The following is a 16,200-nucleotide window of genomic DNA, read 5'->3' on the forward strand; positions in this document are numbered from 1 at the left end:
AAGACCAGTAGTATCCTGGTGTTCATTAGGAAGAGTGTGACCTCCAGGTCAAGGGAGGTTCTCCCTCTCTACTCTGCCCTGGTGAGACCACATCTGGGGTATTGTGTCCAGTTCTGGGCTACCCAGTTCAAGAGAGGCAAGGAGCTACCAGAAAGAGTCCAATGATTAATACCCACCCAATGAGGATGATTCATGGAATGAAGGTGGATAGTGTGTTTGATTATACATGATAATAGTTGGCAAGTTACAACTAAACATATTCTTATTGCTAGCACACTGAAACATTTAGCATCATGTTCACCTTCCACTTCATGCTTTCTCTGTGGTTTTACTTCCATGTCTCTTTTTCTGTGGTGACTGTACCTTCCAGTCATTCTTTGCTGGTTACACCAGTGTCTCACATTAATGTACATCACACTGTTTACATTAATGATTGTGTTCATTGTGGTTAAAGTATTTCAGTTAAAGGGGGGAAAAAAGGGAGAAAGTGGCAGTAAACAGGACAATTAATCACTCCTGTAAGAGAAAAAAAAATCTTAGAGTGTAATTTCTGTCTAGTGATTGCATATGCAAAAATTACCTGAATGCTTAAGCATCTGAACCAGACTTTCACAATTAAATGACACAAGAGATCCTGGATGAAGATAAGAACTTAAGTAAGAGAGCAGGACATGGACCTGGTCATCTGCAGCAGGTCCAGAGGAGGGCACCCCTCCTATGATGACAGCCTGGAAGAGTTGGGATTATGCAGCCTGGAGAAGATCAGTTTCCATGGAGACCTTAGAGCAGCATTTCAAAATCTGAAGGGGACCTATAGGAAGGCTGGGAAGGGTCTATTTAGAAGGACTTGTAGCGTTAGGATGAGCAGCAATGATTCTAAATTAGAGCAGGGTAGATTTAGGCTGGATATTAGGAGGTAGTTCTTCATAATGAGGGTGGTGGGACACTGGAACAGGTTGCCCAGAGGTGGTAGATGCCCCATCCCTGGAGATATTAAAGGTCAGACTTGATGGGGCCCTGAGCAACTTTATCTGGTGCTTATTGCAGGGGAGTTGGACAAGATGACCTTCAAGGGTCCCTTCTAAAGGTTACATTCTATAATTCTATGGCCTGAGGACTGACCTTTTTCAAAGGTTGCATTTGAGCCACAGGCCAACATACAGCCATAATTAAAGAAGTTAATGGGTTCTACCTCATTATATTTCCTTTGGATCTTCCCTGTTTGAAAAACATACTGGATTCTTTGTGTAAGACATAGCAAATGCTTGCTGCTAAACGTTTAAGGACCGGTGCCAGAAGTGGCAGCAGAATGCTGATTCAAGAGAAGCTGTGTGCTGAAGCAGCTGTTGTGTCATCAGTCATGCAAGCTGGGAAGAGGAGTTTGAGGCATTTCAGCAAATGTGCTCTCTGAAAGGCTCCATGAGCTGAGCTGCTCTTGTACTCCAGTGGGTCTTTGTCAAAGGGTGTGTTTTGTGTTATGAGGTGGTTTAGTAACTTTTTTTGTGCATGTGTCAGCCAGGTATCCCATCATTATCTTAATTTCAGCCTTTCCCTCCCTTGGCATGCACTTCTTACGGAAACACTGGTTAGTAAGCTCTTTCATGCTTTGTTTTTGCCAGGTTTGTTACAGTGGTTTCCACTTAGGACTAATTCACTCTTAACACAGCAGCACAAACCCATTATGCTTCTTTTTCTTTCTTCAATATTCGTTCAGACTTTAAAACTATGCCTAATATACCTCAAACTATCACTGCATGTTTTTTTCCTCTCAGTTGAATAAAGTGTGAATCTTCTTATTAACTTTACAGAGTTACTTCTAACCCATTGGTTAGAGTAGAATACAGTATAGAATGGAATGGAATGGAATGGAATGGAATGGAATGGAATGGAATGGAATGGAATGGAATGGAATGGAATAGAATAGAATAGAATAGAATAGAATAGAATAAACCAGGTTGGAACAGACCTTCAAGATCATCGTGTCCAACCTATTATCCAACCCACCTAATCAACTAAAACCATGCAACCAAGCACCCTATCAAGTCTCCTCCTGAACACCTCCAATGATGGTGACTCCACCACATTTCTCTATGACATGGAAGAAGTAGTTTACAAAAGAAGAACAGGTTATTTCTTTATGTTAAGGATTGTACCAAAATATTTATGACAGTAGATTTGTGAAATGGTGAATAGGCTTGAAATGAAAAGTGCCACCTCTGAATCCAAACTGGGGTCACAGCTTAGTAGAAGCAATTCCTTTGTTACCATATCTCCCAAGTTCTCTTCCACTGTTCTAATGGCCCCTGGAGTATAAGGTGTGAGATTGTTCCTTCCATCATGTGAAACTGCAACAAAATAAATGCAAAACATTGTGTAGACCTTAAATCTGAGAACAAAAAAATACATATTGATCATGATGGGGTCAAGCTGCTGCAGAAATTAATGGGGTGGCATAAAATAGTGCTAAGAGAAGCGGCGGGATTTTCACAGTAGCTTGGGAAAAAACAAACAAACACACAAACAAACACACACCTCAGAGAGATTTTAAATTAAATAAAGCTTTTTTTTTTTTTTCTAGCTCAGGATCAGAAAAAACATGGACCTGAGGAGTTTAAATCAACGCCTAGACCTGAATTGGTGCAAACTCAAAGCATACTGGGTAACTAATTTTGCTGCTTATTACTTCCCGTGTACTTTAATTGCTCTTTTTGCCTCCAGCAGAACTTTTCTACTAGTTACTGCATCCCCTATGTGTTGACTCCAAAGGAAATGCTGATTAAAAATTTCCAATTCCTTTTCTGTTTCCAGCAGCTCACTCAGGAAATGTAAAGCAGGGTGCTTCTGGCTCTGGCTGAGCTGTGGCTGTTATACCTAGGATCATTACTAACAGATTTGACTGATCGTTTTGATTCTATATTTCAAAGTAACGCCTTCTGTCTGTGCAATCTGTGTGACTGACATCACATAAAATGTCCATCAGTCAAATTAACCTCAGTGATGGAACTGAAATGATTACCTGCTTGATTTTCTTCTGACAGGATCATTTAGATGGCCTCAACAGTGCTGCAACAGGAATATTTTATATTGCCTGTGACATGATATAATTGTATTCCTCCTGAAGGGGAAAAAAGAACTCCACCAATACTCTCATAAAGATGTCTCAGAATGGGATGTCAGATCTAAGTAGCAGTATTGTTAGTTCTGTAATTTAAAGCCACATCTACTTACTCTTGCCCTCAGAATTCTGAATGTTGCTTTTGGTGCCTGTATATTCGTCTCCAAACGATGCAAAACTCTTATCACAAATCTAAACATCAGGCAGTGGGATTAAACATTAAACGAGCTTTGATTAGATTTTTCTAAAGAAGAGATGGCATACATGCAGGGTGATGTATGATAAATGACAAAATCATCTGCATTTGCAGGACTGAAATAGAGACCTTCCCATGAAGAGGATGTCTACTGCTTCTCAATAAATACATTTTTACATAATCCTGTTGATTCATGTTAATGTCATGTCCTCTTTTTTCTCTTCATTTGCAGTTGCAAGCAGATTCCCAGAATTTACTGAAGCTGAGCCATCAGTCCATCCAATTTCGATTCTAACTTTTAATTACTTTTGTAAAACACAGTCAGCCTTGCCAGCTGTTTTGCAATGCTTTTAAAGACTAAAATATTATATTTAATCACAATTAGCCACTCCTTAATTTCAGACTATGTTGTCATAGTTGTGGATGGATGTTCATTAGAAAAGTCTTGTGATTGATGGATGTATATATTACCATTAAGACAAAGCTGATTTCAGTCATTCCACATATCTTTTTAAGTGACAAAGGTGTGTTTGGTTTTTTTTTTCCCCTAGGTTGTAACTGCTGCATTTTCCCTTTTCATTAAATACCCTTCATTTCAGAAGTGAGTGGCTTGTAAACCAAAATATAGATCCATACTGTGTCTTATAATATTCTCAGTCAAGTAAAGCCTTGATTATTTCTTTTATCATAGCTACTAATGAAATACAGCCCCCTCCTTCTGGATCCAGAATCCTTGATGCTCCAAAAAGTCCATTGACAGAACTTGGTAATTACTTTCTTTGTAAATTTGAGTAACCCTCAGTGGAAAATTATCTAATTAGTTTGTTGTTTCTGTGGCTAGTAGGTTTTAGTGTTTCACCTACAATGGTATTAGGTTTTAATGCTTCAGCTACAATGGTATTAGTCTATACCTAAAATAAAGTAGCCATTAGCTTTCTTTTCACAAAATTTACAAATCTGTTCTTTCATTCTATATCTGGTTTTGCTTCATTGTCATAAGAGTATGGTCCAGATGAATGTTTCTTTTAGAAACAAACTAAGAAAGAAAAAATCATGAGGCTATATGGACAAACTTTTACCTAGAAAATTATGATGGCAATGCATACTCAGCTAAAATCTGTGCTCTTAGATTTGTAATTTTCTTGGAAGTACTTCACAAGCTTCTGAGACTGACTATTTCACAGTTGGGAGTACTATTCCAGCCAGCATCAGTTCGGTGGGGTTTCATGCAGTTTGACAGATACTTGTTTATTTGGTTAAAACAGTGCAGTAATTTGTAGATATTGTTGTAGTTTAAATATTCCTAGGTGTTTAATTCTTTTCTACTTGTTTGGACACTTTGGAAAGGCTTGATATTTGAGAAAGTATGGCACTGCACACTTTCAGTATAGTATTGCCTATGTTAAGGTCAAAATCTTATGGACAAAGAAGAAATACCCCTTTTCCTTCTTTATTTGTCTAAGTTATGTGTAGGTATTCTATGTTACACATATGTATACATGCCTAGACATTTGCATATATGTCTATGAGTATATATGTATATAAAGCCAAGAATTTATTGTTAGTGTAATGGAAATATTAGCAGTCTAACTAATCCAAGAATCATCATTAGTCAAGATTTAACTCTCACAGTATACCAAATAATATTAATGCAGGTAGAGTACTTAGTCTCTATTACTGAGACAAAGTCTCAGTAATAGCAGTAACAACACACAGGCTTCCTAGGTTCTACCATTTTTCCTGGGGTTTGTTCATCCTTCTACTATACCGCTGGGTCCTAAGTTTTGTTGTTTCATGCTTTTGCTGGTGATGTATGGGGATATTTCAATAAGTCATGAACATCTAGAGACCTGTGCTGGGAGGAATATGATGTTCTTATAGATGATTTCCTCTTCCTCTTTCCTTCCTTCCTTCCTTCCTTCATTCCTTTCTTCTTTTCACTGAAAAACACCTTATATCTGAATTTATCTTAAGTGCTGCTATTTGTAGACACTTCCTTTGTTCTTGTTGTTACTCCGAAGTAATTTTTGTCCAGCTCCATGTGTGCAACTTCTATAGCTGACCATCACCAAGCTGTTTATGGCATGACATCTCCACACCTCTTATCTTCCCATTGCTGTACTCCTTGACCACATTCTCAAAACCTTTCCATTTGTACAATATTCCTCTACATTATGTTAGTCACAAATATCTCATTCTGCCAAAACAACTGCTTGTTGCTGTTCTCTGTATAAACAGCTACCACATTCACTAACTGGAATGATCTTGAATCAGTATGGGTTTCTATTTGATAAAGTATTAGCCAAGTAATTAGCATATAATAGCACTGGCTTATTTAGACAGCATACTTAATAAGCCTGCCAGATTTTAAAATCACTTCCAGAAACAGCTCTTAATTCTTGAAAGGTGTATTTGAACCAAATTCTCAAGAACATGGAAATTATCTTCATGATTTCCTTTTCCTTTGCTACAATTTTTGACAGCTCTTTTCCTGACATGTTTGAAGGGATGGGGACACCTATTTGTTTTCACTGTAGTGAAAAAAGTTCACTTAAATCATTAGAGGTAGCATTGGATAGGGAGACATTCAATGATTTAAGAACTTATTTGCTCTAAATGTATTTGAAAACCTGATTTTTTTTCAGGGATGGGAAGTATTTTTGTTTTCTGCTGAGGAACAGTAACCTAATCCCAGTAGTAGTACAGGTAAAATAATAATATAGTAAATAAAATAATAAGGCAAAATAAATCAGGCAAAATGCATGTTTCATTCAAATACTTATTCTGATTTTGCTCTCATGTGTTCCATTTCTGCCAAAGAATTCCACTTAGCAAAAGTGACATTTTATTACGTGAGGCTGGGCTTAGCCACTGGATCTGCTGGAACATCTGCTCTCCCTGTGAAGTCAATGCTGAAATCAAAGATACTCTTTGAGAGCAGGGTGGAGGGGTGGTCATACAGAGGACATTTCTCTGCACTATCTTGATCATCTGCTGTCATAAAACCAGCAAAGAAAGCAAAACTTCTGAAGTTTAAGTGTAGGTGGCCTCGTGACCTGTATTCTGCCCTGGCTCCCTAAAGACTTTTTGTGTGTGTTTTTCTATCTCAATTTTACCAAACAGAGACACCTCCTTTGTTTTGTAAACATTCTGTGTGGTCAGTATAATTTGAATTCAAACCTTTCTGAAAAGACAGCTTTGTTAACATGCCTTCAATGTTCTGATGCCTTTGGGAGACCACTTACATTCTTACTGGATGCAAATGGGTCAATGGAAGCTTTTGTCAAAAGCTGTGAATCATGTGGCTTTTGTTGGTATTATTTTCTTCTCCATAAATGCAAAACAGAATAGAACATTTCCAGCTGGAAAGGACCTACAAGGATCATCTGGTCCAACTGCTGAGGCCAGCTATATCAGGACAGTAACATGAGATTATATTTGTTAATGTGATAATCTGATTGAAAGCAAATGGGAAAGCAGATCCAAGATATGAAATAAATGTCTGTTCATTTTTTTTTTAACTTATATTCATATTGCCTACATTAGAAATGAACCCTGTACCTAGCTGGTTTCATGTTATTCGGAGTTTCAAGCGTTTTGAGTTCTGGTATAACAGTTAAAAATATAGATGGAAGTATTCTCTTTCAAATGTGACCTAAACAGTCATAACTGACTCATGCAGAATAGTTTACTGGAAAGAGTGGTACTCACTGGCCTGTGCACAATACTGAATATGTTCTGTTTCTTAGGAGCAGGATAGTAATGCAAAACTCTCACATAGTGAGAACACCTTCATGACAGCCTTTAGATAAGAATGGCTAATTCTACCTTCATTCCTTGTTTTCATTAAAGCAAACTTCAGGTTATCCATGATGTAAGTGAAATAAGCGACAGAAGTGAAAGGTCTTTGCAATAGTATTCATTACAGCATAACAGATCAAAGGTGTTTTTACTAACCTTCACAACATTTCACTGACTTCATTGTACTGCTCTTTTCCCCTCCATCTTTTCCCATTACTCCTCCTTTTAAAATAGTTATACATAATGTAATAGTAACCAGCTTATACAGACCTGTGAGTGCTGTGAGGGGGAAGTTTAGGCTCATGGTGAGGAGAAAGTTCTTCCCAGAGAGAGTTGTTAGCCATTGGGATGTGCTGCCCAGGGAGGTGGTGGAGTCACCATCCCTGGAGGTGTTCAAGAGGGGGTTGGGCGTGGCATTTGGTGCCATGGTTTAGTAGTCATGAGCTCTTGGGTGACAGGTTGGACTTGATGATCTTTGAGGTCTTTTCCAACCTGATTGATTCTATGATTCTATGATTGAATACATTGTTTGGGTTGTAGCTGCTTTGCTGTGACGATAGAGTTGCCTGGAAATGTTGTGGAGCCTCCATCCCTGGAGATATTTCAAGGTCAAATTTGACAGGTCCCTGAGCAGCCTGATCTAGTTAAAGATGTCCTTGCTCACCTTAGAGGGTCCCTTCTGACCTGATGCATTCTGTGATTCTAAGAAAAACCCTTTAAGTAATATGGATTCAGCCTGATTAGATAATGTATGCCAAAGTTTTAATGGGGCAAAAATGAATCGAAAGAAGAGACTTTAAAAAACCAACCAACCAACAACAACAAACCACCAAAAAAACCCCAAAAAACCAACACCCACATTTGCTAGTTACAGTCAAAATTAGATAGTTTTTTTACCACTTGCAAGGAGAGTGTCTGTCTCGGTATCATAACATTCTTTTCATGTTTGCTCTTAGCTACTCAGAGTCCAACCTTGAAATCCACATCTCTACCTTCATCAGAAACCAGAGAGATGGAGATGGGTAATCAGCAGATTAGTTCCATAATAATTTTTTTTTCTGTTATCTTAACATCACATCAATCTGCAAATGGTAATTTAAACATCTGCTTTAGAATCTTGGCTACCAGTACTCACAGAAGGCTGCCTATCACCCACAACATTCTCGGCTCTCTTACTGTTGTTCATCACTGGCTTAAAAACTGCTTGAAGACAGCGTTGTCACAGCTCATTGTTAGCTTATTTCTTTTTGTATAGCTCAGCTTTCATCCCAGAAAACTGAATAAGATGAAATTCTTTGCTGATATGAATTCTTTCGGGCATGTGGAACTCAAATTTGAAGGCCATTGCATGCCATTGTCTCCTGTTGTCACGGCACAGTTGTCTCACGTCTCACTGTCAGGCCTGCAGTCTTGCTTAGCTTTGCAGCAGCAGCATCTGGAATTGCACAGCCTTCATTTGATGCTAACCCATTAAGTCACAGGTCTCTCAAACATTTTAAGCTCAAATTCTTTTTTCAGAGGAAACACAGCTTGTTGATTCAGGATCTAAACCACCTGGTACCACAGAAGGGCAACCAATCAGATCTGGTAATGATTTCTCATAAGATTAGTCCTCTTGACAGGAATTTTCAGAGGAGACATAATGCTTCTCATTAACCAGTTTGCTCAGTTTCATATAAGTAAAGAGTAACTGCAGGTATGAAAGTGCTGTATTAAATAGCAAGTTCATTTTTGGTATTTTATATGAAATACTGAATTGGTGATTAAGTATTTTTCCATATTTGGCTGCAGCATGTAATTCTCAGCTTTTAAATTAAATCTGACTTACAGTTAACACTCATGTTAAATAGGCCTGCCCACACCTGAGTTTTGTAAGTGGAATATCCTGATTTACTGAAGTACTCAGAGTCCTAATGGAAACTGCAGAAATCCCTCCAGCTTTTGAAACTGTAGCTCTTCTTTTAGACTTCCTGTATAAGCACAGACACAGTTGTAAGTGCCCAGATCTATGGCATGATAAAAACATGTCATTGAAGATTCAGGCACTGGCTAATTGGTCCTAACAAAATGTCTATGAATTTATACATGAGTTTGTAAGAGCTAACTATTTATTTGGGGATACCAACAGTTATGCAAAAGAGGGAAAAATATAGTGAGAGGAGAGCCAGTTGGAAAATTTTCACTTCATTAATATGCCAATATTGTAAAACCTGATGCATGTGGTTTTGGAAGAAATTAATTTTTCAGGGCAATCCACTACTAAAGGGGAGATTGATTGCAACCATCAGCCATTCACAATGCAATCAAAATACACTTTCCATGTTTTATTTGGTAGAGTTTCTGCTTTGTCATCTTTTTTCCATCTCCAGTTTCCACACTTGGATATCCAACTTCTTGATCCTTGCAATTCTGGACAAAAAAAAAAATCCATAGATCCTCCATTTATGAATTTTTGTTTGTCATTTGCCCTCCTTTGATTGGTACTGTGTTTCTTCTTTTTAACTCCATAGTTCAACTCTTTCGTGTAATTGTGCCAACAGTTTGGTCATTGGTTGCGTTATGTCCAACACAGTGCATTCTGTGATTCTATGATTCTGTGATTTTATGTATGGTAATGTTAATGTCTGATTTTGAAACTGTCTTCAAAACTGTTTTCAAGTCATACTCAGTTGGTTATTGTACATTTCAGTTTACCTTCCTGCAGAACATTATCTGTTAAATGTTACCTAGGGGCTTTTTCGGCTCATGAAATAATATGATGCTGTTGCATGATGGTCTTTGTCACTTCAAAACAATACAGCATGATTTTTTTTTTGTGTTTATTTTCCAGCCTCACATGACTTTCTCCATGTTACTTCTACTCCCCAAACTTTTACAGCTTCAGAAAAAACAGACACTGGTAAATTACAGGAGTGTTATTTCAGAAACGTGCCCTTTGGCTGAATCGTACTGAGAAGTTTACTGCTTCCACGTTGATGATTTCAGATAGTTGTGCCATACTGCTTGCATTGAGTGTTGTCCTTTCTGTTAGTTTTTCAAATCCTTATCCCTGGGATCGGGCACAGCAGAGGTTTAAACCAAAACTGCAGCTAGTTTGCAGAGTCTGAACACTGCAGTATATCAAATGGGTATGCCAGGGAAGCAGTCAAATTCTGCAAAGGTTTAAGACTGTAACAGTCAAGCAAGATAAGACACTTTTCAGTGATAAGACTGTTTTCCTTCTCTCTTACTTTTATTTTTCAGTGTTCATATACTTTTTGGCATTGATTTTTCCTATGTATTTTCTTAAAATAAGAAAGCCCCTGCATCTCAGGCCAGACCTTTCTAACTAAACTGTACTTTCAGTTACAACTTTGGAGGTGTTTCTCCTGTAACCTCTGATACTTGAGGATGATTTACATTTTTAAAGTATGGTTTGAACATGAACAAGTTCTAAGTGATCCTGCTCTAATAAGGGGTAGATTCATACCAGGTATTAGAGAGAAATTCTTCAGAGTGAGGGTAATGAGACACTGGAACAGATTGCCCAGGGAGGTTGTGGATGCCCCTTCCCTGGAAGTGTTCAAGGTCAGGTTGCATGGTGCAGTGGAAGGTGTCCCTGCCCATGGCAAAGGGGTTGGAATGAGATGATCTTTAAGGTCCCTTCCAACCTGAAGCATTCTATGATTCTATGAATCTGTGAAGTTTTAGTGGCTCCTTCCAACCCCTACCATTCTGTGATTCTGTGAATTATGTGTATGGGGAAGAGGTAGCATGTGGTGGAGGGAAAAAGAAAGAGGTTCATTGCCCAAAACTTTCAGCAGTGCAGCTGTAGCTTCTTAAATTCTCTGCTGTGTGACATGCTCTTTCTTGGCATCCCAACACAGTCTTCAAGCATTCAGCCTTGCCACACTCTTCTACAAATTCTCTTACTCCCATCAATTATTTTAAAGCAAGTTAGTTCATTCTGGTTTATGGGATACTTGGGTCCAAATCTGAATGAAAAATAATTGGCCAAAATTGAGAAACTGCAGAGAGCTAAGTGACTTAATCAAGTGATACCAAGAGACTTTAATATTATGAAATCTAATTTTCTCCCTAACTTTTCTGAAGAATTCTAAACTTCATTGTAAGAAACAGTGTGAGTTGTAGAGTTTGGGGTGGTTTTTTTTCAGGTAGTATTAAAGGCAAGTGCTTGTAAAACTATATATACATATTGTTTTTCCACACACTTTGTGGACACTTACACACCTGGGAAGACTAGAAAAACATCTTCAGCTAAGTAGTTAGTGAAGCTATCTAAAATACTTAGTGGGGGGGGGGGGGGGAAAGCCAGGTTAATTTTATTAATAAATACTAATAAAAAATAATACTCTGAAGAGCAGTGAAGGTAAAATTTATCTCCCTCAAATCTTCCTTCTTACTTTGTTTACATGAAGATATTTCTCAGGGATATTTACTATTTTTAATATGATTTTTTTTTCCCTGCAGCAGGAGATACTACTGAGTTGGAAATATCCAGGCCTATAATTACTACAGAACCTCAGTTGTTAGAAACAGCAATGGGTAAAATTGATAAGATGGCTTCATGTAGTTGTAAAGATTTTCTTTTCATTTTATACTTGCTGCTATTTTTGGAACCTTTCTGTTGCTTTCCTTGTCACCATCCCCATAATTCATGGCATTTATTCCTGCCATTAACTAGATTCTCATCTGCATTCATCATTCATCATTCATCTTTGTAGGTGAAAGGAATGTATAGGGTCATTACCCTTACTTGGCTGGGTTTGGGTTTCTCATTATTGAGGTTCTCAGATATGGACCTTGCCTTTCCCAGTTTCAGAGATATTTCTTTTTTTTCATGTGCTGAGAGAACTGTGCTTAACTGTGAGAGGGAACGGAGCACTTGGCATATATTTCTGTGTAATGTTTCTGGAAGGGACTGACTAGATTTATATTGGCTGACTCCTTCCTAGGTCAAAAAGTGCTGACTTACTCCATGCACATGCAATTCATAATGTGCTAAGTATATTAAGTACTAATAAGAATTCCCATAATTATTGAGAACTGAACCACATGGTTTCCACACTGACTTCCACACCAGCCTTACAGTTCATGAGACACATTAATGCCAAGCTCATTTGCAAGCAAATTTCCTTCTGCTTCTATTTTAACAATGCAAACGTTTGTCTGCTGAGTTCTGTGGTATCCATAAGCAGCTGGGGCAACTAAGCCTTTTCACACAAGATTATCTTTTCAGATTTAGGAGAAAGGAAGCCACTTCCTTCAGGTCCCACAGCATCTAGCATGCCAGAAATGCCACCAATCATAGCTGGTAATAATGAACTCTCTTCATTGTAGGTCTCATGATATCTAAGCAGTCTCTGTAAAGACTCAACAATGATTTACTAAGTGGAGAGGTGATTGTGACTCGCTCTCTGTAAAAGTGTGAGAGGAGATAGAAAGATTAGCTGTGTCTGTTGCAGCGAGAATAGACTAGACTAGACTAAACTAGACTAGACTAGATTTGAATTGAATTGAATTGAATTGAATTGAATTGAATGAGTACACCCAGGCTAGATTTTACACAGGTTTGTGTCTTAGGTTGTGTCTTTTCTCTGTGCACACCTGAGTTTAGAGAGTAAGAGGAAGCCACTTTATTGAAACTACTTCTTCTTCAGCATACAATGGCAGGGTGAGATGTACAAGTGTGAGAGATCAAAGACATACAAGAATTCTGCAGAAAAATTGCCTGTGGTCTCTGCAGAGAATCATGGAATCACTTACATCCAGACATTCCTTCACACAGTCTCTGCACATTATTAGTGCCAGGGAATGAGATTTCTCACTTGTATAATTCCAAAATTGCTTAATTATAGTAAAAACATGGAATCAGAACATGAATTTTGAATCCAGAGTAGGCTCACATAACTCCCGCTTGAAAGACAATTTCCTGCAGATTTGGTCACTGACACACAAGGTATTGGCAGCAGAAGGGATGTATTCGCCTACATAGAGACCCCTCAAGGGTTGTGAACCAGGGTTGCTTGTACTGCTGTGACAAGACTCAGTGTGCGTGTATCTCAAGATCATTTCCCTGTCTGACTGTAGCAACCCAGAGACTGCACCCGGAGCCCACCTCAGCTGCTTCAGTGGAAACCAAGAGGCCTGTGAAGGGTAAATAGCCAGGGATTCACTTCCTCTGATGATCACCTGGGCAATGTTTTTCTCTGCAGCCATCAGCCTGTCCTCGAATGTTCTGATGTCCTGAGAAGTGTGTCCATGATGTGGTTGGTCTCTCCATTTTAGAAATCACTGCATTTGCAGGCTTCCTGTTGCATTTGCTGGGCTTTCATGTGTCTATTTCTTCCATCACCAGTTGAATGAGAGCATCATACTCCTGTGGGGAGTGATGCTGAGACATGGAAGCCTGCCATGAGTGGGGCCACATCTCTGTGTTTGTAGTTCTGTCTTGACACCAGCCAGGTGACAACAGCCTGTCTGAGGACCTGAAGGGGATTTTTGTCTTTGATCTTAGCTACTCGAAGACCAAGGCGGAAGTCCACCACTGCTTCCCCCCTGACCACCCAGCAAACTCTGATGGGTAACTAGCCAAATATCTTCTTGGTTCCTTCCCTCCTCTCTCTCTTGCTCTCCATCACACCTCCCATCCCAATCCACCTGGCACCCTTGTCATCTTCCGTGGAGAGTATGAAGACTTTTTGGTGCAGCTTGGCTTGCTGAAGCACTCACCACCACGGTTCTGTGGTCCTGTTGTTTGATCCCATGCTTTTTCCATTGCTGATGAGCGTTCCTGTGAGGACTGAGGAACAGCTTGCACAGAGAATACATCATCTCACCTTGCCTTTAGCTACCTTTCTCCTGCTTCTTTATGTTTTGGTACCTTGTCTTCCTTCCTCCTGACATGTTCAAAGCCAACAGCTTTTGTAGCAGACAAACTCCCTCTGGGCTGGCACAAGAGGACAGCACTGCAGTTCAGCTGCCCACTAGGATTTCCTGGTCCAAGGGTGTCGCCATCAGTTGCTTCAGTACTGACTCTCTAGGAGGCTGGAAGCATCTGCCCACACCTTTACATTCTCATAACCTGGAAGTGGGAGTATTCTGCTCCACTCTACTTCTGAGGTCTTGCAGCAGTCTTGATATGTTATGCACTTGAGGGTCTTTTCAAGGGAAGCTCCGTTTCTCGTGTTGCATTTCTTCAAGGGTTTGACTTTGCTTTCTTGATTTTACAATGTGGAAATCAAATATTTGTATTATAATAGAACATAAATATTTGGCTGTGTTAAGGACTTCTTTATCTCTTTCCTTATCTGGTAATGTTATCTGGATCATTTCTTCATTCTTCTATTTTTGCACATTTTTTTTAATTGGCTATATTTCAATATCATCATCTCATGAATTTGCTTTCTCTGTGCCCCTCTATACCCAGCGTTCTTGAGCCTTTACAGCCTGACAGTGCTTCTAAACTCATGGAAATGTTTTCCTATTCTCTTTGTTGCATTCCATTTCAATTTTTACAGCATGCTTGTGTGGTTTTACACATCTTTGCCTATTAACAGCTTTCTGGGTTTATTTTTCTCCTTCTTCAGGAAGCATTTTGATGTATCTTCAGTTCATTGTTATTTGGACACTAACCCATCCCATCCCTAATTGCAGATGATGCTGTGGTGTGATGGTTCTTGTACATTCCAAATAATAAGCCACCATTTTTCTTTCAGCATCACATGATTTTCTTCATGTTACTTCAACTCCCCAAACCTCTACATCTGCAGTTATGCCAGAGCAAGAGACTGGTAAATGGCATTTGTTTTATTTCCAATTCTTGATCTTTCTTGATGCCTAAGTAGCACTATTTCAATGTTTGCTATTTCTCCTGGCTTTTTAATGCTGCTTGCAGTAGTCTCTCATTTATACTTGGAGGTCTTGTGTTATTTGTAATAGTTGCCAGTGTCCAGCCATTCTAGTCTCAGTTGAATGATCTTAATGGGATCTGGTTCTCTCAGGGTACTTTGGTATTACTGAAGGGTAGTGGGGAGGAAGAGTGGGGCAGAACACAGCAGATGAGAGGAAGTTGTTGAACTCTGTTGATTTTGGGAGTGTCAGCATCACAATTATCCTCAAGGGAAGGAATGTCACAACAGCGAAGCAGATGTGACTAAATGATTGTTAACATTCTTTGTCATCTGGAGATTAGTTTATTACAGCAAACCCCTGTTAATTGCTAACCTTTGGTCAGTGTTCTTTAAGTTTCTCATCCCACATAAACTGAGAAAAGCCTTGGCTCTTCTCTGTCACAGAATTCACACTAAACACAAACATTATGCAGCTATTACTGCTCCATGGGTGGTGCTGACAGTTACCCTGCCTCTGCACAAATGCAATATTTTTGTGTCCTTTTAAAGTTGAGAACTCTGTTGGTTCCAGGGTCATTCCAGTCAAATCAAACTATCTTCCTTAGATGAAAGGCTTTTGTCACGTAGTCAAGTGTGACTCTACTGCTCTCTGCAGCTTGTTCTCTCAGAACTCTTACAGCCTCCTCTCTTGATGTAAAGAATCAGGCAACTTTGATTCCTTACAACTCGTCCTCCAATGTTAATTAGTTGTGAGGGTTTGCAACATGAAGAACTCTCTGCCTGCAGAAATAGGCCATATTTCTTTCATGTTTTTTAAGCATCTTTCAAGCAAACTTGAGTGCTTTAGCAATGAGGCCATGTAGCCATTTTTGTGCTGATAGAGCATCACTTATCTATGGAGTTTCTGTGAGGGTTGTATTAGTTGCAACTACTGCAGGATAAACTCCTGCAGATTGGGTCACTGAGACACAAGGTATTGGCAGCAGAAGGGATGTATTCGCCTACATAGAGACCCTTCAAGTGTTGTGAACCAGGGTTGTTTGTACTGCTGTGACAAGACTCAGTGTGTGTGTATCTCAAGATCATTTTCCTGTCTGACCGTAGCAACCCAGAGACTGCACCCGGAGCCCACCTCAACTGCTTCAGTGGAAACCAAGAGGCCTGTGAAGGGTAAATAGCCAGGGATTCCCTTCCTCTGATGATCACCTGGGCAATGTTTTTCTCTGCAGCCATCA

The 16,200-nt window shown here is 39.2% G+C and overlaps 1 protein-coding gene across 1 annotated transcript in view; it reads left to right on the plus strand.

Annotated features, from left to right (window-relative positions):
- ABI3BP (ABI family member 3 binding protein) overlaps positions 1–16,200 on the plus strand; it is a 146,378-nt gene that overhangs the window by 53,613 nt on the left and 76,565 nt on the right. The window contains exons 11-16 of the mRNA XM_054163898.1: positions 2,579–2,659; positions 4,003–4,077; positions 8,069–8,134; positions 8,631–8,699; positions 14,831–14,905; positions 16,070–16,135. Coding sequence (XP_054019873.1) covers positions 2,579–2,659; positions 4,003–4,077; positions 8,069–8,134; positions 8,631–8,699; positions 14,831–14,905; positions 16,070–16,135 — 432 coding nt within the window. The remainder of the gene's footprint in view (positions 1–2,578; positions 2,660–4,002; positions 4,078–8,068; positions 8,135–8,630; positions 8,700–14,830; positions 14,906–16,069; positions 16,136–16,200) is intronic.

The sequence above is a fragment of the Dryobates pubescens genome, chromosome 8, assembly GCF_014839835.1.
Source record: "Dryobates pubescens isolate bDryPub1 chromosome 8, bDryPub1.pri, whole genome shotgun sequence".
Taxonomy (NCBI): domain Eukaryota; kingdom Metazoa; phylum Chordata; class Aves; order Piciformes; family Picidae; genus Dryobates; species Dryobates pubescens.